General features: G+C 35.5%; 1 protein-coding gene across 3 annotated transcripts in view; it reads right to left on the bottom strand.

Annotated features, from left to right (window-relative positions):
* LOC129002645 (macrophage mannose receptor 1-like) overlaps positions 1–27959 on the bottom strand; it is a 72776-nt gene that overhangs the window by 25934 nt on the left and 18883 nt on the right. For all 3 annotated transcript variants that reach the window (XM_054430603.1, XM_054430604.1, XM_054430605.1), the window contains exons 5-11: positions 23627–23839; positions 19097–19276; positions 18589–18695; positions 15719–15880; positions 12043–12193; positions 11481–11706; positions 9716–9957 (exon numbers count right to left, since the gene is read on the bottom strand). In XM_054430603.1, the coding sequence (XP_054286578.1) occupies positions 9716–9957; positions 11481–11706; positions 12043–12193; positions 15719–15880; positions 18589–18695; positions 19097–19276; positions 23627–23839 (1281 nt within the window). The remainder of the gene's footprint in view (positions 1–9715; positions 9958–11480; positions 11707–12042; positions 12194–15718; positions 15881–18588; positions 18696–19096; positions 19277–23626; positions 23840–27959) is intronic.

Genomic DNA, 27959 nt, shown 5'->3' with positions numbered 1-27959 from the left:
TCTAGTGGACTCGAAACTCTCAGAAAACAGTACAATAAACATCAAAATGACTCTATAAAACATTTCTGAACAATAGTGAAACAGTGAAAAATGAAACAAAATGAAATAAGTGAGGACTAGGCCTGGCGAATTCAACTTACCCGTGGTATGAAAACTCTTAGCCAAAGTACGTCATGCTGACGATGATGGAAAGGGGCCTATGAAGGTAAAAACTTCAGGGATCACAAAAGAAAACTCTTCCGGAAGAAAACCCCGTAGCCTTGGAACAATCTCAAACCCAAAATCGGAGAAAACGGGAGCCAACAACGTCAAACGAACGAAACGTCCAGCAGAACGCAGCCAGTAGTACCAACCACGCAACAAATTAACAGTGCCGTTGAGCATTGAGCACATACACACGGCACAACCTCCCCCACGAAAACCTAACCTCCCGGGGCAACAACAGAAAAACCAGGTCAACGACTCTGTCTTCTGGAAGGAAAACTCACTTCCAGGGGATGATTTTGCTGGGCCCAGCAATGGCAAAGAAACAAATTCGACACAACAGAGCAGTTCACATTCCTACACTGCAGGGTGATCAGGCCTACAGGGCAGGAACCTAACCTAACCTAAGATCTGGTTGTCCCCGAAAAGCCTTCAGTTGGGAGATGTGGGTCTGAGGGGAAAATTTCGAAGTTCGGTGTGGACCAGTCATGTTGACTACACATTTGAAAGGACAATGAACACAAATAAAACAAAACTACACATAACAATTACCTACCTAAGACCTCTAATTCACAGATGAGAACACAACCACGGGGCCAACAATCAACATCAGCCTGCCACCAACAGGCCAAAAATCAGAATCATAAGACGACCACAAAAACAAATAAATAACTAACAGGCAAAGAACAAATGAACCACTATGATTAAACACAAATGCCATGTCCTCCTAACCTCAACAAATTTCATTTGAAAAATTACAAACTTTATTTACTGTGCAAAAATTTTTTTTTTTTTTTTTTTTTACTACTTTAATCAACCTCCTGCACAGTAAATTGGACCAACCACGCTCTGCTACCATTTGTGACCGAATTCCCAACTCCATTGATCAAAAGGGTGAAGCCCTTGGAAGCGCAAAATCAATGGTGGGATTCCGGCACAATATTGCTGAGGTGGAGGACCAACAATGACAACACAAGAGCTGGCTGGACACAAATATAAGTTTATTCATTTCAATAAATATATATATATATATATAAACAACGATAAATAACAATAATGAATGGTCATTGCCCTAGCCAAGACAATAATTAAAGCTTTTAAAAAGTATAAAATTTTCTTTAACTAAAAAAACAATTTGATTTAAAAATTAGAAATTCAAGTTAGGCCTAAAATTGCCATAAAGCGAAAACATTTAAATGTACCTTCAAAACAAAATTAACTTAAGTTAGGTTAGGTGGCCACCTTATAAAAATCATTTAAAAACAATTAATTTAAGACCTTTGGTCCTAGGCCTACATTAAAATAAATATTTTTATTTACATTTACAAACATGAAAACATTTACACTATCAACAAATGTGGTCGCCTCGCAAAGACTATAAAATATATTCCAAAATATATTCCAAGCGGTAAAATAACCGTCAAGGGAGGAAAAAAAGATTTTACCCTCAATCAAGGGGTGTGAAACAGAATAAAAGAATGGAATTTAAAAATTTGATAGAAAGTTAAAGTTAAATTAAATTTAGAGAATGAAAGCCTAATTAATAAAATTGCAGGTAAAAAGATTACAGGTTTTATTTTATAAGTTAAATGAAAACGTTGATGTGGAGTTAGATTTCTTCAGGTGGATGAGACTCTCCAAAAGGGCTGGACTGACCTGACCGTAAACCTTGTTGAAATCCAGGAAGCAGAAGTAGAAGTAGGGCCGAGTACAGGATGGCCGCTCCCCAGACATGGCAGCACGGCGTTAGGCCGGATTGGGCGTAGGCCTAGATGTGTAGGTAATTCCATCAGCAAGTACCGCATGCGAGTGGCAGTGCGAGGACTGGCAGTGGCACGGCGCATCAGTCTCAGCGGTGCAGTCCAGGAGAATGCTCATGTTAAGTAAGTCAGCATCTAATGGTGGCAGGCTTCAGGTGGAGTCGCCAACCCTGATACAAAGTATAGATCACTGACCTGGCCTAATTAGGGCTAACATGTCTCAGAGTCCATATATTCAGTTTGCACTAGGCCTGAATAAATCAAAAGGGCGTAAAACGTTCTCTTTACCTGCAGTCAGCGACCACATTTTTACAAAAGCTGTTCTAGTGTCTAGCCTAATCAAACATGGTTTTCTAAAGAATAGTAACATGATCTCACATGAATAAAAGTGCATGAATGTGCTTGCTTACTATTCACAAGTTTAGGACAAACAAAATGGATATTTAAAAGGTTATTATCTTGGCTAGGCTACTGTAATTGACCAGAGCAACAATTTAGGCTAGCTAAAGTTACTAGCACAACCAAAATTATAACTAGCCTAGAAACTTTTAACATGATTGGGTCCAGACCAGCTCACAGTTAAACACAAAAATTACACAAAATGACTCAAAAAATTACACAGAATTTACGTTAACACTTTAACTTGGTCTTTTAACCTTAAACATGGAAATTGGCTCAACTTTTAATATCACTTGTACTGACCAAGTTAACTCAACGAGGCATGCACATTGTGTTATCTAGTGGACTCGAAACTCTCAGAAAACAGTACAATAAACATCAAAATGACTCTATAAAACATTTCTGAACAATAGTGAAACAGTGAAAAATGAAACAAAATGAAATAAGTGAGGACTAGGCCTGGCGAATTCAACTTACCCGTGGTATGAAAACTCTTAGCCAAAGTACGTCATGCTGACGATGATGGAAAGGGGCCTATGAAGGTAAAAACTTCAGGGATCACAAAAGAAAACTCTTCCGGAAGAAAACCCCGTAGCCTTGGAACAATCTCAAACCCAAAATCGGAGAAAACGGGAGCCACAACGTCAAACGAACGAAACGTCCAGCAGAACGCAGCCAGTAGTACCAACCACGCAACAAATTAACAGTGCCGTTGAGCATTGAGCACATACACACGGCACAACCTCCCCCACGAAAACCTAACCTCCCGGGGCAACAACAGAAAAACCAGGTCAACGACTCTGTCTTCTGGAAGGAAAACTCACTTCCAGGGGATGATTTTGCTGGGCCCAGCAATGGCAAAGAAACAAATTCGACACAACAGAGCAGTTCACATTCCTACACTGCAGGGTGATCAGGCCTACAGGGCAGGAACCTAACCTAACCTAAGATCTGGTTGTCCCCGAAAAGCCTTCAGTTGGGAGATGTGGGTCTGAGGGGAAAATTTCGAAGTTCGGTGTGGACCAGTCATGTTGACTACACATTTGAAAGGACAATGAACACAAATAAAACAAAACTACACATAACAATTACCTACCTAAGACCTCTAATTCACAGATGAGAACACAACCACGGGGCCAACAATCAACATCAGCCTGCCACCAACAGGCCAAAAATCAGAATCATAAGACGACCACAAAAACAAATAAATAACTAACAGGCAAAGAACAAATGAACCACTATGATTAAACACAAATGCCATGTCCTCCTAACCTCAACAAATTTCATTTGAAAAATTACAAACTTTATTTACTGTGCAAAAAATTTTTTTTTTTTTTTTTTTTTTACTACTTTAATCAACCTCCTGCACAGTAAATTGGACCAACCACGCTCTGCTACCATTTGTGACCGAATTCCCAACTCCATTGATCAAAAGGGTGAAGCCCTTGGAAGCGCAAAATCAATGGTGGGATTCCGGCACAATATTGCTGAGGTGGAGGACCAACAATGACAACACAAGAGCTGGCTGGACACAAATATAAGTTTATTCATTTCAATAAATATATATATATATATAAACAACGATAAATAACAATAATGAATGGTCATTGCCCTAGCCAAGACAATAATTAAAGCTTTTAAAAAGTATAAAATTTTCTTTAACTAAAAAAACAATTTGATTCAAAAATTAGAAATTCAAGTTAGGCCTAAAATTGCCATAAAGCGAAAACATTTAAATGTACCTTTAAAACAAAATTAACTTAAGTTAGGTTAGGTGGCCACCTTATAAAAATCATTTAAAAACAATTAATTTAAGACCTTTGGTCCTAGGCCTACATTAAAATAAATATTTTTATTTACATTTACAAACATGAAAACATTTACACTATCAACAAATGTGGTCGCCTCGCAAAGACTATAAAATATATTCCAAAATATATTCCAAGCGGTAAAATAACCGTCAAGGGAGGAAAAAAAGATTTTACCCTCAATCAAGGGGTGTGAAACAGAATAAAAGAATGGAATTTAAAAATTTGAAAGAAAGTTAAAGTTAAATTAAATTTAGAGAATGAAAGCCTAATTAATAAAATTGCAGGTAAAAAGATTACAGGTTTTATTTTATAAGTTAAATGAAAACGTTGATGTGGAGTTAGATTTCTTCAGGTGGATGAGACTCTCCAAAAGGGCTGGACTGACCTGACCGTAAACCTTGTTGAAATCCAGGAAGCAGAAGTAGAAGTAGGGCCGAGTACAGGATGGCCGCTCCCCAGACATGGCAGCACGGCGTTAGGCCGGAGTGGGCGTAGGCCTAGATGTGTAGGTAATTCCATCAGCAAGTACCGCATGCGAGTGGAAGTGCGAGGACTGGCAGTGGCACGGCGCATCAGTCTCAGCGGTGCAGTCCAGGAGAATGCTCATGTTAAGTCAGTCAGCATCTAATGGTGGCAGGCTTCAGGTGGAGTCGCCAACCCTGATACAAAGTATAGATCACTGACCTGGCCTAATTAGGGCTAACATGTCTCAGAGTCCATATATTCAGTTTGCACTAGGCCTGAATAAATCAAAAGGGCGTAAAACGTTCTCTTTACCTGCAGTCAGCGACCACATTTTTACAAAAGCTGTTCTAGTGTCTAGCCTAATCAAACATGGTTTTCTAAAGAATAGTAACATGATCTCACATGAATAAAAGTGCATGAATGTGCTTGCTTACTATTCACAAGTTTAGGACAAACAAAATGGATATTTAAAAGGTTATTATCTTGGCTAGGCTACTGTAATTGACCAGAGCAACAATTTAGGCTAGCTAAAGTTACTAGCACAACCAAAATTATAACTAGCCTAGAAACTTTTAACATGATTGGGTCCAGACCAGCTCACAGTTAAACACAAAAATTACACAAAATGACTCAAAAAATTACACAGAATTTACGTTAACACTTTAACTTGGTCTTTTAACCTTAAACATGGAAATTGGCTCAACTTTTAATATCACTTGTACTGACCAAGTTAACTCAACGAGGCATGCACATTGTGTTATCTAGTGGACTCGAAACTCTCAGAAAACAGTACAATAAACATCAAAATGACTCTATAAAACATTTCTGAACAATAGTGAAACAGTGAAAAATGAAACAAAATGAAATAAGCGAGGACTAGGCCTGGCGAATTCAACTTACCCGTGGTATGAAAACTCTTAGCCAAAGTACGTCATGCTGACGATGATGGAAAGGGGCCTATGAAGGTAAAAACTTCAGGGATCACAAAAGAAAACTCTTCCGGAAGAAAACCCCGTAGCCTTGGAACAATCTCAAACCCAAAATCGGAGAAAACGGGAGCCACAACGTCAAACGAACGAAACGTCCAGCAGAACGCAGCCAGTAGTACCAACCACGCAACAAATTAACAGTGCCGTTGAGCATTGAGCACATACACACGGCACAAATGAGTATCTAATCCATTAAAAAAAAACTATTCTTATATTATCCTCAGCTTTATTACTGTTTATTCAATACTTTTGCCAATATAAACTAGCGATATATCTGTATTTTTTATATTTTTAAAGGTTTTAATAATAATTATCATCACTAAATTACTCTTTTCGTTGGTTGTCGTGTCTTGTCGTTGTCATTGTTGTCAATAATGTCGTCTGATTCTGACTGATGTCAGATGTTACACTGAATCGGTCACAGGGATAATAAACAATGTAACCTACCACTAGCTTACCTAACTAAGTTTGAGTGTTGCTATTAGCAGTGTGGGATGATTGCACTGGACAGTTTAGCTATCTATTTCAGAAAAATAAAGTTTAAAATAAATCAAACCCTAGGATCTGTTTTGGCCGTTTTGAGATGGGTGCTTTCAGGACTCAGTTTAGCCTAGCCTGAACAACTGTGTTAGTAGCTTGACTTAGTGGTTCGTCCATGTTTAGTTTATTAACACTAATCAATGCCTAATCTAGATTATACGTACCTTTCTACTCCGTTTTAAAACTAATATACATAGGCATAAGCTTTAATTTTTGTATCAAATACTGGGTGCATCATTAAGGTAACTCGGTTAGGTTGCTTTTTATAAATGAATAATTTCATGAATCACTAAAACTCTACATTATCTATGTGTGTTTAGTACATAATGACACTGTCAAAAAAGTACTAATCTAATCCTTACCCAAATAAGATAAAGGTATGTAGCTTTAGGCATACAGAGGATGAGTGTTTATATTTATATTACTTCTCTGTGGTTAGGTTTTAGTGATGCTTGTCTTATGATGGCTATAAGTTTAGGACTAGATATCAAATAAACTCCCAATTAACTTGTACGGCAGCCTAGCCTATAATTTGTCAGTGTCAATGAAATAGTGCAATTATATCGAGGACAACCAAACTTGAATATACAACCATGTTTATACCTAAGTTTCCTTTTTGGTCCTCACCAACAAGGATCAACCGTAATTGTTTTCAGACAGAAAGTGTCCTGAGTTTCCGGAAAATTGTAACTTATTACATTTTAAAAATTAAGGGTAAATTAAAGGTTTTGGTTCTGGTTTCGGAGCGAGTCCAAGTTCTTGCGGTGACTAATACTTAATGGGTGAGGTGAATAAAATGTAGTACATACTACATAGTTCGTACTACATAGTTCTAGCACTTGCTCAAATCGAAGTGAATAAGAATTAGCTAGAACTAGGTAGTAAGTACTAGGGGTTCCCTATGTGATGTAGTAAGTACTACCTGCCTAGTACTTACTACCCCCTAGTACCTACTAGAGTTATTCACTAATAAACAAGCCAAAACAGGCGCGCGGCGATAATCAGCTGTTTGTCATTATTCCGTTGGTAATTCCTGACAGCGCCTGCAGTTGTATCAGACGTGCTGAGTGAGTAGTAAGTAGCATTGCTACAAATTTGAGCGAATGGTGGTGTTTTGGCCCCTGGGGACATCAAAATGAAAAAGTAAATCGGTCCCGGGCCTAGGTCTTACCATGCCACCTACAGTAATAGCTACTTCCTTATAGGGAAATTCGCTAAAAAGAGAAAATAACCAAACGCAACAATCCTATCGAGATAAAAAATAAACAATTAATTTGCAATTTTACATAATTCCTAATATGCAATTAATGTTCAATCCAATTAAAAAATATCGTTTATTTAAACACTTTGTTATTATATAATTAAATCTTATTTACGACCGATAAGAAGGTATTTTAATTTGTACTAAAAATAGCTCAACTTACCCGGATCACCAAAATAACAAAATAAAACTTCAATTTTCTGTCGAGATGACAGTGCCCCTCCTCTTCTCTCAACTTCACCATTGCCAGGCAAAAACTCGTTGGTAAAAAAATCAACACTATCATTCTCAAATCGCAGTAATTGCTTACAGTTACCAATATTTCTTCGTTCAAGGTATGTTTTCCTGTTACGGACTTGTAAAAACATCGCCATATTCGCAAACGACCAAACTGAAGCATGCCCTTGATCGTACTACATAAAAATGAAGTAACTACTACGCCGACTGGTTTTTATTCACCGAAAAGGCCTAGTAGATACTACTTTCCCTATGTGATGTAGTATGTACTAGGGGTAGTACGAACTAGCATTTTATTCACCTGCAAGTCGTAGTTTGTACTAGAGGCTAGTACCAACTAGCATGTTTATTCACCGAAAACCGAGTAAATACTTCGAAAAGAAGTACGTACTACCAAATACTACCTTTTATTCACCTCACCCAATACTTCAAAGGAAGGAAGGTGAGAAGATTTTCTTACTGCTGATAGCCTTTTTCGAATTCATTCAATTCGTGAAAAATACTGGGTAATTTCTATAGTTTGGGCCGTTTAGGGGAACCAAACAAAATTTAAAAACTCTTCTATCTCATCATTTCATTAAACTATGATATTATTATTTTTATGGAAGTTAAATAGGTTTCAAGAAAAAATATACCTACCGCAAATTATTATTTTTGGGATAGAATTACATTGACCAAAGAATACTCTCAGAGTATAGTGTAGTGATAAAGTTTCCCGAGCAAAGCTCGGTCCCCAGGTACTTAGATTAAACAGAACAAACAACCGTTTCATATGGGATGTTTTGTGTTATATACAAATTGTGTATTTTGCTGTACGCCTATAACATCATATGAGAGTTTAGGAAGAAGCTGCCCTATAAGTATTGACTTTTGATATCCTATTTTGAACGACTTATTTAGAGTGTATATGAAATAGGCTGCAGATTGTTGTGTATATTATAACGTACTAATCCACTCCGGGCTACGATAGTACCAGGAGCCTCAAGATTGAAAATTGGCCAGTATCCACCACTGTATATGTCCTCTCAACTTACAGTAGTGTACCTCATCAATCTACCTGACCTCCACAAGACTGGCATCATGCGGGAGCAACTGGACTAGATCGAGGAGTACCTAATTTAAACCTGTTCTAGACGGTATTTTATCACACACTCTTTAGAATGTTACGCAAAATCATTTTATCTGCAATGTAAAGTAGGCTATTTTATATTTTATGAAACTACTTACTGGCTCAGGTATATAAATTCTAGATCATTTAATGTTCGTGGTTGTTGGTCTGAAGACCAAAACGTTTGGAAAATTTGAAAATGTTGCTCTTTCTAACTTACACACCAGTACTAAATTCCCCCTCCTTTTTATTTTAATAGGGGCAGTATTGTAAATCGCCCTTATATGCTTATGCCCAAGTTCATCCTGGAAGGTCCTTTGGACAGCTTCGAAGAAGGCCCTCGAGCCTCACTGGGGACACGGCGAGAGCCTTTAGCTCCACGTAACAGGCTCTATAACCATTGTCGATCGTAGATCAACTATCCTTCCATCTGCCTATGCCATTACAGCACTACTTCCAGTCCAGGAAGACAGCCCAAGGCGAGTAGTGGGTCACCACAACAACTTTCCTAATGGTCAACAACATGTTCCACGAGGTGTGATCCCTTAGAGTCACAGACTTGAAGTTCCTATACCTAGTAAGTTTAATTGGACTATCACCAAATGACTGTCAAGGATGGGTATAGCAATGACCGTTGCTGCAGGAGATGTTGCTACAATTACGAAACTACCTCATCCATAATGAGCCAATGGTTCAACCACTTGGTGACTAGAGTGACGAGATCGTAAAACTACATCCTGAAAAACTGGTGGCAACTATTCAAGATGTTGGTGTGCAGGGCAATATAATTACAGGACCTGTGACGCCTATGACTCTGGTTTGCTTCCTTTGTTTATTTATACAAAAGCCCTTGGAACTGTAATTCGTTTATGTACAAGTTAAAAATAAAACTTTAAAATCCCCTAAACAGTATAAATTACGGTTGATGTTATTCAACATACTTATACACTCCGGTATGCGAGGGTACCAGGAGCCTCTTGACAAACATGTAGCTATGTCTCCTCCACTGTACACGTCATCAACAGCTCCTCTCAGACTGTAGCCTGGGTTGCAGACGACTCTGACTCTAGTAGCCTGTGATCCCGCCGGAATAATGCATCTTGCGTCACAGCTGTCACAATGTTCTGCCAAGGAACAAAACTTCCTGTTGTCAGAGTCTCTCGGCAGCATACAACTTTTATGCCTTGAACATCAAATGGTTTTATTTCAGAATGGTTTGTCATTTTACATTCCTTAAAAACACAGCAACAAAATGAAATTAACTTCTCCAAATGCATTAAACCAGTCATTAAAAAAATGTAGACTAACCTTTATCAAGGTGACTAAAATATTACATAAAATATTCTTCTTCATGGAACCTTTGACTGTTAATACCAACAATTCAATGATGGATCTCAATTAATGTTTTGATCAACTGTAGCATCCTTTTAGCGAATTTCCCATATAGGGAATAAGCTATTACCGTAGATCTCATGGTAAGACCTGGACCCGGGACCGATTTAATTTTTTGTTTTGAGGTCCCCAGAGGCCAAAAACACTATCCGTTCAAATTCATTTATATATTTATATGTTTATATATTTATATGTATATTTATATATTTAGATATATATATATATATATATATATGTGTGTGTGTGTGTGTGTGGGTGAGTGTGTGTGTGTGTCCGTTAGCGCGATATCTCGAACAAAAATCATCCGATTTCGATGAAATTTGGTATAAACGTGTAAACCTAAATTTATTCGAACGCGTTCGCGAACCAGCATCATCGGACCATGGGTACGGGGGTTTATGGGGGGTTTTATGGGGTAAAAATTGGCTTTTCCTATTTTAGACCCCAAAAACATAACATTTTGGGATTTCTTTCCCAACCGTTTTGTGGAGCATAAAAAAAAGAAATAATTTAGTATATTGAAGCATTGTTGTATGCCTAATGGTTACAGAGAAAATTCAAAAAAGGGCAAATTTAAAATTCCCATGTCATTGTTATGAAGAAAATGAAAACTGTTGTAGTTGACTTGTTTATGGATATATTTTGATCAAATTTGGTAAATTTATTTATTTCATCCTATACTATTGACATCTTGTCAAAAAACACTGTTTACCTTCCCTGTAGCAGCAAACCTAAGCACTCGTCAAATCTAATGTTATTTAAATTGGGAATAAATATTTCTTATTTATGGAAATATTTTAGTAAATATGTAATCAGACAAGTTGAAATTCGCTTAGTCTGCAGGTTTGCTGCGGCGGGGGTATTATTATCATCTGAGACTTCATGATACTTTAAAGTCGTCAGTGAACTAAGGGGCTATTAATATTTTGGAAAAACACATACAGATTAAACTGTTTGAGATAGTACAGAAGTGTTATTGCATTTTTTGTTTGTTTTGACCTCCTGAATAATGTAATAAAGTTTGTCCAAGTGGAATCTGGTCACCCTGTAAATGAATAAACAATCCATCAATAAAAATCATACAAGCTCTTTAAAACCTACTTTTATTTATATCGCTAATCAACAGTCTTTGAATGAAATTTTAATATAATATAATGTTTATTTTTTTAAATTACTGTTGGGGCAATACATTTATCTAAATATTTTGGGTAAATGACTCAGAAGAATGATCATGTTTACTTAATGAAACTGTTTGTTTAAAAATCATGAATGTATCATGAATCACAAATTTAGTAAATAAAAACCTTTACTTACTTTGGTTGATCAGGATTGTCTAAAAATTCATGTTCAACCCACGTAAAGCTTGGATGATACTTTTTTACTTCGCCTTCCATCCATATCATGTTATAAGGCCATGTGATATTGGAGAAGTACGTTGTCTTTTCAAATTTTACGCTGATCAAGCCAAAGAGATAGTGAAGTCCTTCGTAGACAGCCGTAACTCCCCCACCACTATCGCCTGGTTGAGCGATTGATAACTCTGAAACATATCCAGAGTTTAAAGCATGACAATTATAAAACGACTCAATTTTCATGCTAAAAGGTAATCATTGTTTAGTAGCCTGGTCATGTCAAAATGCTTCCATATTGTAGCCATAATCATTGAAAGACTAGTTACGGGCTGTGTTTTAAACATAGAATTTGAGTTGCCGCTACTGAAATCTTGTTGAACCGGTTCTCAGTTATCCACCATCCCTCTATATCTATCCATTCAGTCGAAATTCCACCGTAATTTAAACAGGCAGTCGTGCATGTGCAGAATTAGTGATTATTTGGGAGCCTTTTACCTAAAAATGTGTTAATCTTAAATAATCACCTGAACTGTTTTTACTGGCACAGAACTTTTCGAAGGTTGGGAAACCAGAAGGAGCTCGCTGATTGCACTCGTAAGACGGGACCGGAGTAACATCGTTGTACAGAAGGGTTTTACTAATCATCCCGTTCTCCTTCTTTCCCCAACCTACAACCTGCATAAAAACATTTCAAACAATAGAGTTATCAAAAACGATATACCGGTGTATGTCAAAATATCAAACTATTAAAATAAATCTTCAGTTTTAGATTTTTAATATTACAGGTATTCCATCAAGTATGAAATTAAGCTGGCAATATGCATGTGGGTACACCAAATCATTGAAAAGTATTTACATTATTTATTTTTATCAATCAAACACAGTAGGTTTTTTTCTATAATTCTAGTTCAACAGTTTTGAATAGTACCCAACATTCAATTTTGATCTCTTATACAGGGTGTCCACAAAAGAACTGACACATTTGAGAGTCAAATACTTATACAAAATAAAAACTATGTTTTATATATGTGTTTAAATAAAAAAAATTCTCAAGTTGTATTAGAAACTTAGTATAGCTCTATATGAGCACCCGGCATAATAGTGGAATCATTTTAGTGTTGAACCCCAACAAAATTGCAACACGAGCAATTTTTTTTTTAAATGATAGCTAAGAGTGCCCTTAATAAGCCCACAAAAATCGCCATTAATCGTACCTTGGCAACATGCCCTAAAATTCAAAATGGCCGCCAAGATGGCTGCCAAATTATATATTTTGGCATATATCTCGAGAACGGTTAGTTTGATCAAAAACGTTAATTTAGCAAATATGTAGCTCTTTTCATGCCGATCAGTTTTTATATATGCATTTTGTCAGTCAGACGTATGGTATGGCCACAATGTGAAGAGCCGTACTTCATTATAATCTGCCTTTTTCAAAAAAAATCAGAAATTTCATTTTTTGATGACTTAATGTTAGAAAATACAAATTGTACCTCAAAATAATTTTAAAGTTGTTTGCCATGTGGTTTCCTACTTATTTTTAGTTTTTACACAGTCGCTTTCTTTCCTTTAGTCTTACAGAGTCGCTGACAGCTTCTTATTTTACTTATCTATTGGTGTAATATTACAACAAATTACAACTTGCTATTCAGAAGTGACAAACGACTTTCAGATCATGTTTATACCATTAAAAAAATTAGATCCTCACTTCGAGAAGATTTAGCTAAATCTCTATTAGCTCTGCACGCCTATACAGGGTGCGACACTACTTCGAGGATTTTTCACATCGGAAAACTATCTGTATTCAACAGAACATTAGAAGACGAGTATTTTCAGGGTCTGATGTCATCTTTCAGCTCACAAAATCTGAGTCCAGATCAAGTTGAAGAAATCGGTCTGAAACTAATGGTTAGTCTGTTCAATGGGAATAAGAACAAATCAATGAACACATGTAGATACAAAAGTATTTTGTCAAAATTAAAAAAAAAGCTAAAAGCTTTGAAAAGCCTCAGCAACTTCCTTCAACAGAGTCAGCAGTAAAGTTTCACAGTCTGCGTGCCTATTTACAAATTCAAATATGGAAAAGGGCAGAAGATAGTATGATAACTACAGACTGATGATGGACTTTGCAGGACAACATGTATGTGCCCCAAACGATGGATTTGCCAGCAACACCAGAGACATTGTTAAAAATGATTAGATGCAATTGCAAGACTGCTTGTAATTCAATGAGATGTGTGTGTAAAAAAATGGATTTAACTGCACTATTTCCTGTGGTCATTGTTTAGAAAACAATAGTGAAAACAGTTTCCAGTTTTCATTGGACAAAGAAAAGACGATGAGATTAGTATTTTTGAAAATGTTGACTTAACTTTTAAATCATTTGGCAAAATTATGTTAACACAATGGTAAAACTACGTTTATATGTTCATGTTATACATATTGTATGTAGGGATCTTTTTTTAGTAGTATTGAATAAAATTGTATGATTTAAATAACATATATTTTTTTATTACATATCCATATCCTGGCTTCTTACTTATCCCTTAAAATGGGAGATTATTTAAATCATGCAAAAAAATTGTTCATAATCATAAAATCCCAAGTAAAACTGAAAATAAGTAGGAAACCACATAGCAAACAACTTTTAAATTATTTTGACGTACAATTTGTATTTTCTAACATTAAGTCATAAAAAAATGAAAATTCTGAATTTTTTTGAAAAAGGCAGATTATAATGAAGTACGGCTCTTCAAATTGCGGCCATACCATACGTCTGACAGACAAAATGCATATATAAAAACTGATTGGCATTAAAAGAGCTACATATTTGCTAAAATAACGTTTTTGATAAAACTAACCGTTTTCGAGATATATGCCAAAATATATATTTTGGCATCCCTCTTAGCGGCCATTTTGAATTTTTGGGCTTGTTGCCAAGGTACGATTGATGGCGATTTTTGAGGGGTTATTAAAGACACTCATAGCTATCATTACCAAAAAAATTGCTTGTGTTGCAATTTTGTTGGGGTTAGGTCAAATTTTCTCATAAAATGATTCCACTATAAATCTAAGTGAAATTCGACCTCTTCCAAGGTTTTTATCAGTACTTCAGGGGATATAAAAGGTGACATTATTGTGACATGTTAGAGGAGCCATGCCATGCCATTGAAATGGAAAATGGTCCTGTCTATTTTCAACAGGATGGAGCGCCACCACACTACAGTTTGCGTGTGCGAGAAGCGCTAGATTTTCGTTTTTAAGATTGGTGAATTGGAAAGGAAGGGCCCATCAAATGGCCTCCTTGGAGTCCAGATATGACTCCTCCGGACCTTTTCCTTTAGAGGTCAGTAAAGAATGGTGTCTACACGATGCAGATTCGGGATCTGAATCACTTCCGACAGAGAATAATCGCATGTGTTGGTGCAATATCCCCTGATGTAGGCCTACTGACCAAAACCTGGGAGGAGGTCAAATTTCGCTTGGATTTATGCCGGACTACTAATGGTGCTCATATCGAGTTCTACTAAGTTTCCAATAAAGTGAGAATAATTTTAGCTTTAAATACATATACAAAACAATAAACATAGTCTCTTTTTGGTATCAGTATTTTCTTTTAAAATGTTTCAGTTATTTTATGGATACCCTGTATTATTCGTTAAAATGCTTAAATGAACACAAGGTTTAGTGTAGTAACAAAATATACTTTAAGTTCATTAGTATGAATTTTAAAAGGATAAACCCTATAAAATAATGTATTATTAACAGTTGACCCATAAAGATGAGCTTTTACGGTGAGAACAGTGTGAAGAAAATAGGAGGGAATATTTGATGACAACGTATTGCTGATAGCTTGACCAAAATAAGTATTTGTGTTTGCCACTGTCCGAAAGCTAAAAGAAATATTAACAACTGGCTATAATTTTGATGTATCAAATTTGTACCGTTTATTCTATAAGTAAAATGTCCTCAAATAGATGTAATAATTCCTAAAGCAGATTAAGAAGTATAAGCAGTTTTAATGTGGCTACAATCTGCATGATCATCTATGCAATATGGAGGCAGTGAGAACTCATCACGCATTGGCAGAAGCCAAGTTGTACATTGCAATGGTGTTTTATTACTTGCCACAATAAAGATTAATTTATAAATTGGTTTATAGTATCTTATACTGTATACCTTAATTTCTATTGTACTTACAAACAAATTCTTGTCTTTTATGTAGTTTAAACCATCTAAAAATCCATGACAGACTGGCATTATGAATCCTCCTGGTTTAATTTTCACATCCAGCATCAAAAGCGCAATGTCGAAAATAAAAGTTATCTCGTTGAATTCCCAAGGGAATAATATCATCGAAACCTGTAAAAATCAAGTTTCACATTAATATAGACCTACAAAACTATCACACCCTATAAAGAAAGTACAAGGATAGGTTTGTAAAAGGCATGCAATGTAAAATAGTATATTTTATAACAAGAGTAGAAAGTGAGTTATTAGATATTTGAGACCATGTTGGAAGTGCGAGATTTATCGAGTATTTAAATGGTCGAGAGTATGTATAGACCCACTTTCACTCGTGTTGTGAACTTTACTTTTCGCTACACTACAAAGACTAATTATTTTCTTAATTAAAACAGACATTGGATATTTCTTTATTAAAGATAGGAACATTACAAAACTCATAGAATTGTTTAGGTTATTCCTTCAAAGTTATTACTTGTATTTTACTCTGGTTGTACAGTTATGGCTGTTTAAAATAAACAGTTGACAAAACAATAACAAATCTTTGTTTGTTTGCGTTGGGAAAATCCAAAAAGGATAGTAAACATTACTTTCGCATAGTAAAAGTTCGTTTTCCGTAGTAAAAAATGTAATGATGAATTTTCACAGGTTATAAACATGTAAAAAAACAGGTAATTTCACAGTAGTGTAGCGAAATGTTACATACAGCACTATTTATTTATATACCAATATAAAAGCTTTGTGACCTTCTATAAATTATGTTCTTTCAATCAGCTTAGGATAGAAATATTTTATTCAAACTAGCTGTGTGCCCGTTCTAAACACGGGGATCTTATCGTAGACAGTTGAAACCTTTTTTATATTTAAAATATCAGTTGGTTTGCATATTTTCAGATATGCTGACAAAACTATTACATATAAACCTTCGCAAATACAATATCTAAAAGTTTTTAAGCCAAAACAAATGGATTCGCAATTTAATGTCACCCGGATCGTGTTGGTCTATATGTTAAATCCAATGAATAAACTAAAAGATGCTTTATATATCTATGATCAATAGCCCTAAGGTAGGCCTATAATTTAAAGTTACTTTCCGCTATGGTTAAAGGTATTTAAGGTACTACCTCAACCTCACAATTCAACACTTTATTCGGGTTGACATTTTCATTAACAAGGTGCTCTTGTCCTTTTCATGAAACAATGAGAAATAAGGACATTAATGCGTTACCAACAGACATACACACAAAAATACAGAACTTAACCAGGGACTTTGCTACACTTTAAGCATAACAAAGTATATATAAAATTAGTATTTGAAATCTTTGTTAATGTCATCAAATTTTATCATAACAATTTAATATTTGCTTGGACCGAAGGTGGCCCAAAATGCTGTCGAAATGACGGCTTACTATATGAAATGAAGTAGGCCTACTATAGACGATTTAACTATTGACTATAGGCCTATATATACAAATTATATATAATTTGACTCATGGACTAAATATATATATAATCAATGGTAGGAACAGAAAGTAACACCTTAGAAAAGCGAGTTTAGCATCATCCGTAAACCTCTGTTACAATCACCCACTGCAGTTGTGATTTCTTACTTTACACTTGACAAAACCACCATTGAAGCGTCGTCAATGAGTGGAAACCTTGTTTCTAAGCTATTGGCGACGATCATTTATAAATTTAAGTTTCCCAACCGTATACAACACTGATTCAAGGACTTCTTTCTGGTTACCAAAACTCAAGAACAATTGTATACACAAAGATTCTCTGATTCCTGACCTGGATGATGCCTAGTTATTTAACTTCATTTACGGTTACACTATATTATTGCACTTTCGATTAATTAGATCCGTTATGTGAGAAAAACTTTTTAATCTCACTTGGTTGGGATATGCTTTCAAAACGTGATCAAAATTGTTTGCGGTATTTGTAAACAACATTTGTAAACATATCAGTGACAGCTGGAAAAAATAATCTTGATCAAAACAGCTGTTCGTTATTTCATAGATGATTAATGTAATAAAAATTTGACAAATCTTGACAAAAATCGCTCAAAACTGCATTTTTGAACGTCCGTAATTTTATTTACAACGTAGTGAGGCCATATTTTAATGGCTAAAGACACTCTCGCCAATCCAGTGAATACATTAAAATAACTTGGATCTCGATATGTACTCTCGTTTTCCTGAAGAAGATGGCGTAAAATGCCATCTTGAGTGTTACAGACAGACAGAAAGACAGACAGACAGACAGACAGAAATAGAGCGTACGTTGTAGACTCGTTTCTGCTTCTTTAATGTATAAAACGTAAAAATAACCTAAAAATATACAATTCTGAGCAATGCACAGACAAAACTCTAATTTTATTTATATAGATTATATTTGTAAACAGTATTACGTATTTAACCAGTTATATTAGTCCTGATTAAACGATTTTTTAGGGGATACAAACTCTGTCTTTCTCTGTCTTTATAAACAGATAAGTTTACGGATATTAAAGACTATTTTTTTCACGATTGAATATGCTTATAGTATTTTTTAAGAGGATACACTCTCTACCAAAATTACTCAAACTAAAGTTGCTTTCTTGTATGTATAACAAGGTACACTTATTTTAATACCAAAGGGTTTTCAAACCAATAATATTGCCATGCAATATGATGATTGGCTACCACTATTACTGACTCTACCTCCAGTTGACTACGTAAATCTAAGTTATCAAGTCATGTATCTTTTATGCAACCTTTTTATAAAATTTTAGGCCAAAGTTTATAAAAAAAATATTGAACTTGAGAACAAAGTCTACTCACATTGCGTCTTTCTTCAGTGTGCTCATGGATATCCCATGACCTGAAATATTTGCCCAAAGCCACTCGTAGATCGGCCACATTTCGAACCCTTGCCACGCAATGAGCCGCTAAAAAGTTAAAAATATTGATAAAGTTGCTCAGTAAAACAAAATATGTTTAAGAATAATATCAAGTTTACTTAGTTTTAACACATATACATAAATGTTGCCAACGGACGAATATAGAGATGTACTGATGACTTCCGTACATTTACAACAATTCCTCAAATCTTATAAATGGGTGCAAGCAATTGTTTCGAAAAACGTTTGTCAGAAAACAATGTCCTAAAAGAATTGTACCTTTGAGACACTGCTTTAAAACGCTCTACTCTAAGAATGTGTTTCAAAGCAGTGACTTTCGGAGCAACGCCTGGAACTAAATGAATCGGTAAAAAAGAAAACTATGATTCTGGTAACAGGATGCCGTTTTGTAAAAGACTCTTATTTAAAAGTTATAATTGTATCATTACCTGTTAACACAAACTGGTCATTTATCAAACTTCCACCACATCGTTGGTCCCATATCTCTCTTCCTTTGTAAAAATCACGATAGTAGAGACCTGCGTGCCAAGGGAAGGCACCAACATTGGCCTGTACTCCATCCACGATCAGCGGAGTCAGTTGGCCGACCTCGTTCGACGCACCACACACTGAAATAACAAGTAGACACGACAGTTCCAGTATGGATAAAATTGAAACAAGTAAAATAAATCAAACCTAAATAACAATAATAACAGGATAGATTATTTCAACAGTTATTGAACAGAAATTAAAACTACACATTTGTACAATAATTGACATTAACATGGGCTACATGATTTCTGCTAAAAAAAAAAAAAAAAAAATTGCTGTCATAATAGGCTGTGTAGTATTTCAAAGCTAGTCAATTTTCAATCCCGACTAACCTTAATATTGTTGTTGGACAGTTAGTTAGTCAAAGAGTTTGTTTTAGTTTTGCACTACTGGACGGGGAATGTGGTACGAAACTATGAGGTACTTTGGAGTCAATGTAAAGGGCAGTTGAAGACTTTAAAAATTATTACATCAGCCACAGTTCTTCAAGGACGGCAGTTGAAGACTTTAAAAATTATTACATCAGCCTGAGTTCTTCAAGGACGTAATCTTTTTTTAAAATACCTCTTAAAGCAAGGCGTTTACTTTTAGACGATTATCGGTGGTGATCATCATGAATAATTTTTATAGATTCAAATCATAAACTGCAAGAAAAATAGGGAGATGTTATATAGGAATTAGAATTTTTCACCGATTCAATGGACGAAAATGAACAGCTACTTTGGCAAACAACCCCGCTTTAGTCCCATCATACCACCGAGTATGTTTTTCGTGTCCCTTCATGGCAAGAAAAGTAGATGGAGGAATCAAAGAAATGGATTGCCTCAGGGTAGCGTCTTAGCCCCAGCTCTTTATAACATTTACACTAACGACCAACCGTTGCCAAAAGCTACACGTCAGTATATATATGCCGATGATACGGTGGTGGCGGCACAAGGTAGGAGTTTTGAAGAGGTGGAACAGAAGCTGACTATGACTCTAAATGAACTTCCTCAGTACTATGACGCAAATCACCTCAAGTCGAACCCTGCTAAGGACCCAAGTTTGTGCCTTTCACCTAAACAATACAGAAGCAGGCCACGAGTTGAATGTGTGGTGCGGGGAGACCGTCTTAAGCATTGTCCTACACCCAAATATCTTGGTGTCATACTGGACCGCACACTGACATTTAAGGCGCATTGTATTGCGACAAGAGGTAAAGTCTCAGCAGGGAATAATATCATCAGGAAGCTCACCAGGAGATGCTGGGGTGCTAATCCTAATGTCCTCAGAACCTCAGCTATAGCGCTCAGTGTGTCGGCTGCGGAGTACGCTGCACCAGTATGGAATGCCTCGTCACATGCAAAAAAGGTTGATATTGCAGTCAATGACATTGCTCGGATTGTAACTGGGTGTTCGAAACCAACCCCAGTACACAAACTCTATCCTATCGTAGGGATCGCCCCTCCATCAATCCGACGTGATGTTGCTGCCGACGCAGAAAGGACGAAGCAAGAGACATACCCTCGTCACCCATTACACGGCCACCAACCTGCAGAGCGACGGCTTCGGTCCAGAAAGAGCTTTTTATCACAGACACGAGTCCTGGATGGATCACTCTCAAGCAATCGGGTGGCAAGGTGGGAGGCCACGTTAACTAGCCCTCCCATACCAGCCAGGGAGGAACTGGCTCCTGGGGGAGGCCTTCATTACACGGTGTGGAAGACCCTAAATCGAATCAGGGTCGAGGTACCAAAATGCAAGACACACATGCAGAAATGGGGTCTCTTACCAGACGAATAAAACATCTTGTGCGCGTGTGGTGCTGTTCAGGATCCTGGCCATCTGCTGATCTGTCCACGCCTAAACCATTCATGCACATTAGATGATCTTTTACAAGCGAATGACGAAGCCATATCGGTAGCTAATTTTTTGAAAAGCGAAGTCTTATTTCCGGACACGGAAAGTAAGTATCGAGTATCTACTTTATGTAATCTGTCAGATTTTACAACATAACAACGAAATCAACTTGACAAAATTTGAGAAAGAGTGTGAAATATCGATGGTAGTATGGCAGTAACACTCTATAACACTCTATAGTAACTATCTAACTAACTACCACTTGAACTTTGTGTTTGAAAGTTAGTACAAGTTTTGTTGTCTACGTCTTTCAATAATAGTTTGTAATTATATTTTTATTCTAGTCGACAAAATACATTGTATTACAAACGTCAGTTGGCATAATATTTGTGAAAAAAACATTACAATTTATTATTTACATTTTGTCAGGTTTTTTTTACACCAGTGCCTGAATCTTTTCCGCGGTATTTCCTACAATTTAGATATCCCAGTGGTTGATCATGAAATCGTCAACCGAGTACAGCAAATAGGATTTCAAAAGGCGTTTTAGCCGAGTTTTGAATTTTCTTTTTCATTCGGCGTGTTTGATGCTGGCAGGAAGTTTGTTGAGTATTGTGATACCAATATGCGATTGCAAAGACTCGAACGCCACACTTCTATGCTGCAGAGTCCGGTAATCGTCCCTGCTCCTAGTATCATAATCATGGACGTCTCGGCCCTGCATTAGTGAGCATTTATACTTAAAGTACATGGCCACATCCAAGATGTAGAGACAGGGTACAGTGAGCAATCCCAACTCATCCCTCACTTATCCCAAAAAGTTGTCAATGTAAGAGTTTAGAGAATGTGCATGATTTTAAATATTTAGGGGTTCATGTTGACCACAATTTTGAATGGGATATACACGTTCATTATGTTTGTAAAAAAATCAGGGTATGCGTTTGCATAATTTTCTATTTAAGAAGTGTTCTGCCAGTCATTTACCAGTCATTGGGTGAATCCATTATATGATATGGCGTGAGAGCATGGGGCAATGCTTCAAAGACTTGTCTGAGGAAAATTTAGCATCTGCAGGAGCAAGCGCTCAAATGTATTGTTCCAATACACATTATGCAGTTACCAGTAATAAAAAATTTTCATTTTGTTAGACTGCAACCTGTTAGTAAGTTGTATGTTTTTAAATACCCACTGATCATTTATTTGATGACAGCTTGAAAATAGTCAATAATCACCCATATGATGTTAGAAGGAATTATTATTTTGTACCAAAGCACAGGAATAAGCGAAACGGCACACGGAAGACTTCTCAGGTGCCGTTTGACGTCCCTAACTGCTGACGTCACTTGGAGGGAACACCAATACCGCAACGATACGATTTGAGCCATCGGCCTCGGTGGTGCAATGGATAGCGTTGCGGGCTGTTAATCCGAATTTTCCGGGTTCGAATCCTGCCGGCGGCAATAACATTTTATCAGCAATTTTTTCATATCAGCAAGTTTGGTTGGTTTGGTTAGGTTATGACAGTTTAATTTTATAATTAAAAAATTATAAAATTGAATTTTAGGCAATTATAATTTTATTTTATGAACAAAACTATTTCTTAGATTAGTAAACCTTTATTCGATTTTTCCATTATCAGCACGTTTGGTTAGTTTGTTGGTTAGGTTATGACAGTTTAATTTAATAATAGAAAATTATAAAATTGTCTGTTTCTTCAGACGCAGCAATTAGTGACGTCAAACGGCACCTGAGAAATCTTCCGTGTGCCCCACCGCAGGAATAAGTATGGAAGTAGAAAACTTTAAGTTTTTGTTCCCAAATGTTGTAATAACCTCACAAGTCATATGGTTTTTGTAAATAGTTATAGTACGTTTAAAAATTATTTAAAAGAACTTGTTTGGAATGATTTGTTACAAATTTAATGTATTACAATAATATGCACTTGCAGTAATTTATTTACTTTTTTAGTTGAAGTTCAAGTAATATATTATTGTTATTTATTCCAATAGTTTATTTATTTTTGTTACTGTTGAATTTTTACAGATATATGTATCTTTGTTGTCTTTTTTGTTATTAATTGCTCAAGAGACAATTAAGGACACACAAAACTGCATGCTACTGATTTAAACTGACAACACTGTATGGTATATAAGAAACAATATTTTTAGTGCAGACAAACCATTTGTAGACTTTTGTTTGCACTTTTGTAACCTATGTATTGGTAATTATTGTGTAAATAAATTTCTTGATTGATTGATTGAGATGTTCTAGATTTTCAAAAAAAGTGATCATGGTTGCTGTTTAGAGATTTGTATAGACCTAGACCTATAATGAATACTTGTCCGTACAAGGATTATTCTACTTTAATTGCAGTGACTTCAAAATCAAGGTTTATACAATTTTCGATTTTAAAGGTTCAAATTGAATTGTGTTCTTTACGAAAATTGCCACACCACCACACTTATGCGTTGTTCTCTGAAATGAAGATGACAAAGTGTAATTCAGAATTTTGAAAAGATTGATGTTTTGATTGTTAAAACGATACCGTAAACATATGATTGTTTAGAGAGTACACATAGCGTAGTTACCTGCAGTGCAATAGAACAGCTGTTGGTCCCATGAGCCACTGTTTAGACAAGTCAAGTGGGTGTACCCCGGTTCGTAGGCAGGTCTGTAGTTGTATTTGCATCTGGGTATAGCAATGGTACCGGGCTTCAACTGATCGTCTCTCACGACTTTGCCTTGGTAGATGTACTGAACCTTCATATTGTTCGGCGCCTTCAGTGGCGGGCATAGCTTTTCTGAAATAAATATACAGTTTGATTAATATACTACTAGTGAACATGTTGCTCGAAATCGAGCAATTGCAAAAAATTAAAGTAGTTTTTAAAACAAATAACTTTTTTAAAAACGAATAAAAGTCATAATTTCCGATGAGTTTAAAAGACTTAACTCATAGATTACGTACCTAACAGTTCCATATAATCAACATTTCTTGTAAATACTTTATAATTTTTCAAAAGCTGATCTGGTTTTATTTTATAGTGTTCTACAAATGTTGCCCAATTATGGCCGCATTAGGTTGTCCATGTTGATCTTCGTCAATGATAATGTAGTCTGCATGGTACTACCCATTGTCGCCAGTACCTACGTTTACAAATTTCAGTAATTTTTTATAGCAATAACATTTTGTTTACATTACTTAAGAACTGCCTGATTTTCTCCATAACCTCTCTGTCACAATTTTATTTGCTTCAATTGGCATTAATTTGGCTAGTTACTGTTAACGTAAGTTATATTTACCTGAAAAAATTCAAAAGTAAAAGGCCTAATGTTGTTCAGATGTTTTTTTGTTTCCCTTAAATGTGAATAATCAAGTGAATAATGCGAATCCTTCAATGAAAGTTTCAATAAGGTTTCTTGGATGTAGTCATATTATTTTAAAATCACTTGACTTTTATGAAAGCAAATATTTAATGTCCTTGCCGTACCGGTTTGATTCAGCCTTAGAGGGGTTTCCTTTGCCAATCATCGTAAAGTTAAGTCCGTGTTTCGTGTTTCCTACAAAATAGTAGCACTTCGGCTAACATCTTTGTTCATTGTTTGTGGGAATCTTCATATTGTAGGTGTTCTTCATTATATAGGATGATAACGATAGTATTTTTTTTTAAATCTCTATTTCTTATACTTGGTGGCGTTCTATGACTTTGCTATGTTTCCATGGTTAACAAATCGGCCCTTTCAATGATCTCTAAAGAAATACAGTACTATGTCGATTCATTTTTCTTATTTGGTAAAATAATTTAAATCGTTTAGACGTTCTCGATTTTTTACATTGTAATTAAGATATTAAATATTTAATTTAAACAAAATCAGTAATTGTACCTAATGCGTTTCATTGAATTAAAAAATAAATAACAGCAATTAAATTATACAGCTGATCAAAATGTAAACAATTATGTTCTCATAAGGATAACATGGGACCTTTAACAACCACTGAGGCAGAGCCCAAGGGACTGTTTTAAAAATGTAAGGTCAGTTTTTAAATCTACGCGACACGCTCTTTCCAATGAGACATCAAAGAATAAAATCGGTTTAGAAATGGCGGAGGAGTTCAACCGAGAAAGTTTCATGTATCGTATTGATTATATAGATATCTTGGCAGATAACACCACAATAATGGCATTGATACAGGCTATACGCAACTCATTGCTGGTATAAGACCATCAAGTGTATTATCTTGTCATTATTATCACCACATGTGACTTATTACGTAACGGTATTTAATTATCTTCATCTTTCATGATCAAGGACACTTCTGAGCTCTCAAGTCTTCTGAGCCTAAGACACGTTGACGTATCAGCCCCTCCTTTGGAAAGGGAATCTAATTGAACCAAACTAAATCGTGGTCATTTGACTAGCATTTTCAATACTAAACCAATTTTATAAATTGTTTGTCATTATTATTTGTGTATTAAGAGTGCAAAGTACGTAATTGCCGCTCGAGAATTGGTAGGCCATACATTTCGAGAGTGCCAATGAATGTTTGTGCTCGTAATACACACAATATTGTTTCTACCACCATAATTAACTTATAATAACACAAAGATTAACTTTATAAATGTATGTAAAATGCCATTTATTCTTTGTTAGATTTTTTAAGGTTATGATATTTGCTTACCGGTTGGTTATTAACGTACCGGATCCACAGCTGTCCAGAAACTTGGACAGTAACACCAACGATGAAATCAGCTGATTAGCAAGCGGGAATGATTTATTCCTGCTCTAGCCCTTAATTTGGCAAACAAATCTTTTTTTGAAAACTACATTTTCCTTGCAATATTTCAATCAAAATGGTCCAAAGGAACTTCAAAAAAATAATTTTAAAATTCTTATAATTATTTTTCACAATTTTTTCATGTGTGCCATTTTTGGCACTTTGCCAAAGATGCGGAGATTTCTCTAGGAATCTCATGTTGAATTAAATACAACAAGTTTATCTGTATAGCACTTAAAAATAAACTTTAGGGGTTGAATAAGTCGACATTATCACATATTGGATATCAAAATTGTATAACTATAATTATATGTAAGATATAAAAAAATCAATTTCTCCACAAAAGTTATTAAACCAATATAAAATTGTATAAACGTCATTATAAAAAATGAACTAAAATGTATACACATGTAAAACCTCTACAAAACTATGTGATTACAAAAAAAAAATACATTATTGTATAATTTATTGATATTTCATTAGTCATGTCCATCAGGAAAATCTTTTGAAATTTCATTAGAGTATGCCCATCAAGAAACGCCATCTACTTTTGGTGACACCCCACAAAACAATTGCTATTTTCATTCAGTTACAGCCTCGCATTGCACTTTGAACACTCTATCGACGATTTTTTTATTGTTGCAAAATCTGCATCGACCTCTTGATGAATACAAAGAAAGGGTAGTGTCCAGCACCATCAAAGTGTACATCTTCAACATACATCAGAGCAGCTGGTGTGAGAAGAAGTAAATCCTTGTCTTTTAGATCTTGTCTTTTACTCCTTTCTTTGGTTAGCGATTCAAAAATCCCATAACTAAAATTTTTTAGTGACATATTGTCTTGTTGGTTTTCAGTTTAATTATGTTCAACGTGGCAGCAATGCGTTATTCCACGATATGTCGATACGGTGAGCAAATATTTGTAAATACCAAAGTCTTTATTGGAATGCACAATCAACTTTCATATAAGAAGATTCACTTTCAGGAAAACTCTTTTTGGTAGATATTTGTTGCCATGGATGGTCGGGATTTTTTGTAAAGCCAAAGTCTTTTCTAAACAGCCTAGTGCAAAATCTTTCCTCACAAAAACATTTTTATTTTACAATTTGTGGAAATAAGAGACATACATTTACAAATATAAATACCTTTCACTGTTTTATAAACAGTGTGCCACTTTAGGCGTGCTCAATAAACTAAAATAAATAACTGCATCTTTGGTTATGTGCCATTTTTGGCACGCCCAAACATTTTCATAGTTCCCTGGTTCTTTGGCAATGTGCCATTTTTGTCACACTCAAATTGTTTGGTTTATAAAAAAATCAATATTCATATTTAAGCTAATTACTGACCTGGGTTATGTTTTCTCATCTTTAATCTGTGCAAATCACTTAGATATATAAGTAAACAGCCTAAAATATTGAAATAAGAAGTAATTTACTAACCTTCTACACTAAGCCTCCATACTTCCTTTTCTATACGTTGGTCTAAAGTGATAGTAATTTCCAAAACATCCACTATAGTGCACTAAACCATAATAGCAATAGGCAAAGAACCTTTGGACGCCGTTTGTTGGAATTAAGAAGTTAACAGGTGGATGTGACATTTTTTTGAATTCTCATGTGCCAATAATGACACGCTGTCAAATTAAGGGCTAGAGCAGCAATGAGCTATTTTGCGTAATGTTTACAGGTATAGCAATGTTATCATTTCCATGCAGGGGTAGGAAATAGTATATTTCACTACCAGTCAAGAAAGTGACCCGTTTCGGGTTTTCGATAGTGTAAAACACTACCTCGCCCCGAAATGGGACTTTCGTGATTTGTATTGAACGAAACTTTTCATAACGCTGAAAAAACTATACTTCGTCAAACTTTAAAAAATTTAAAAACTTCAGTTGTAACTTTTTTTATGTCAAGCAAAGTATTGTTTGTGTAGCGAAAGTAATGTTTATGTAGCGAAAGTAATTTTTGTATCAGGAAAAGTCAGCTGATCACTATTTGTTTTTTGTGTATAGAAATTGAAGGTTTTCAAAGATCTCAGCTGCATAGAAATGGGCTATTTTCGAATATATAGTGATGAAAAAGACTTTACATTACTTACGCTATTTACATTGGTTCAAATCTCAAGAAATCCGCTTTCTGCATC

Source organism: Macrosteles quadrilineatus, unplaced genomic scaffold, assembly GCF_028750875.1.
Source record: "Macrosteles quadrilineatus isolate MER2022 unplaced genomic scaffold, UCM_ALF_1.0 Scaffold_9__3_contigs__length_116548681, whole genome shotgun sequence".
Taxonomy (NCBI): domain Eukaryota; kingdom Metazoa; phylum Arthropoda; class Insecta; order Hemiptera; family Cicadellidae; genus Macrosteles; species Macrosteles quadrilineatus.
The sequence above is the reverse complement of the archived record's forward strand: the minus strand, read 5'-3'. Positions and strand labels throughout refer to the sequence as shown.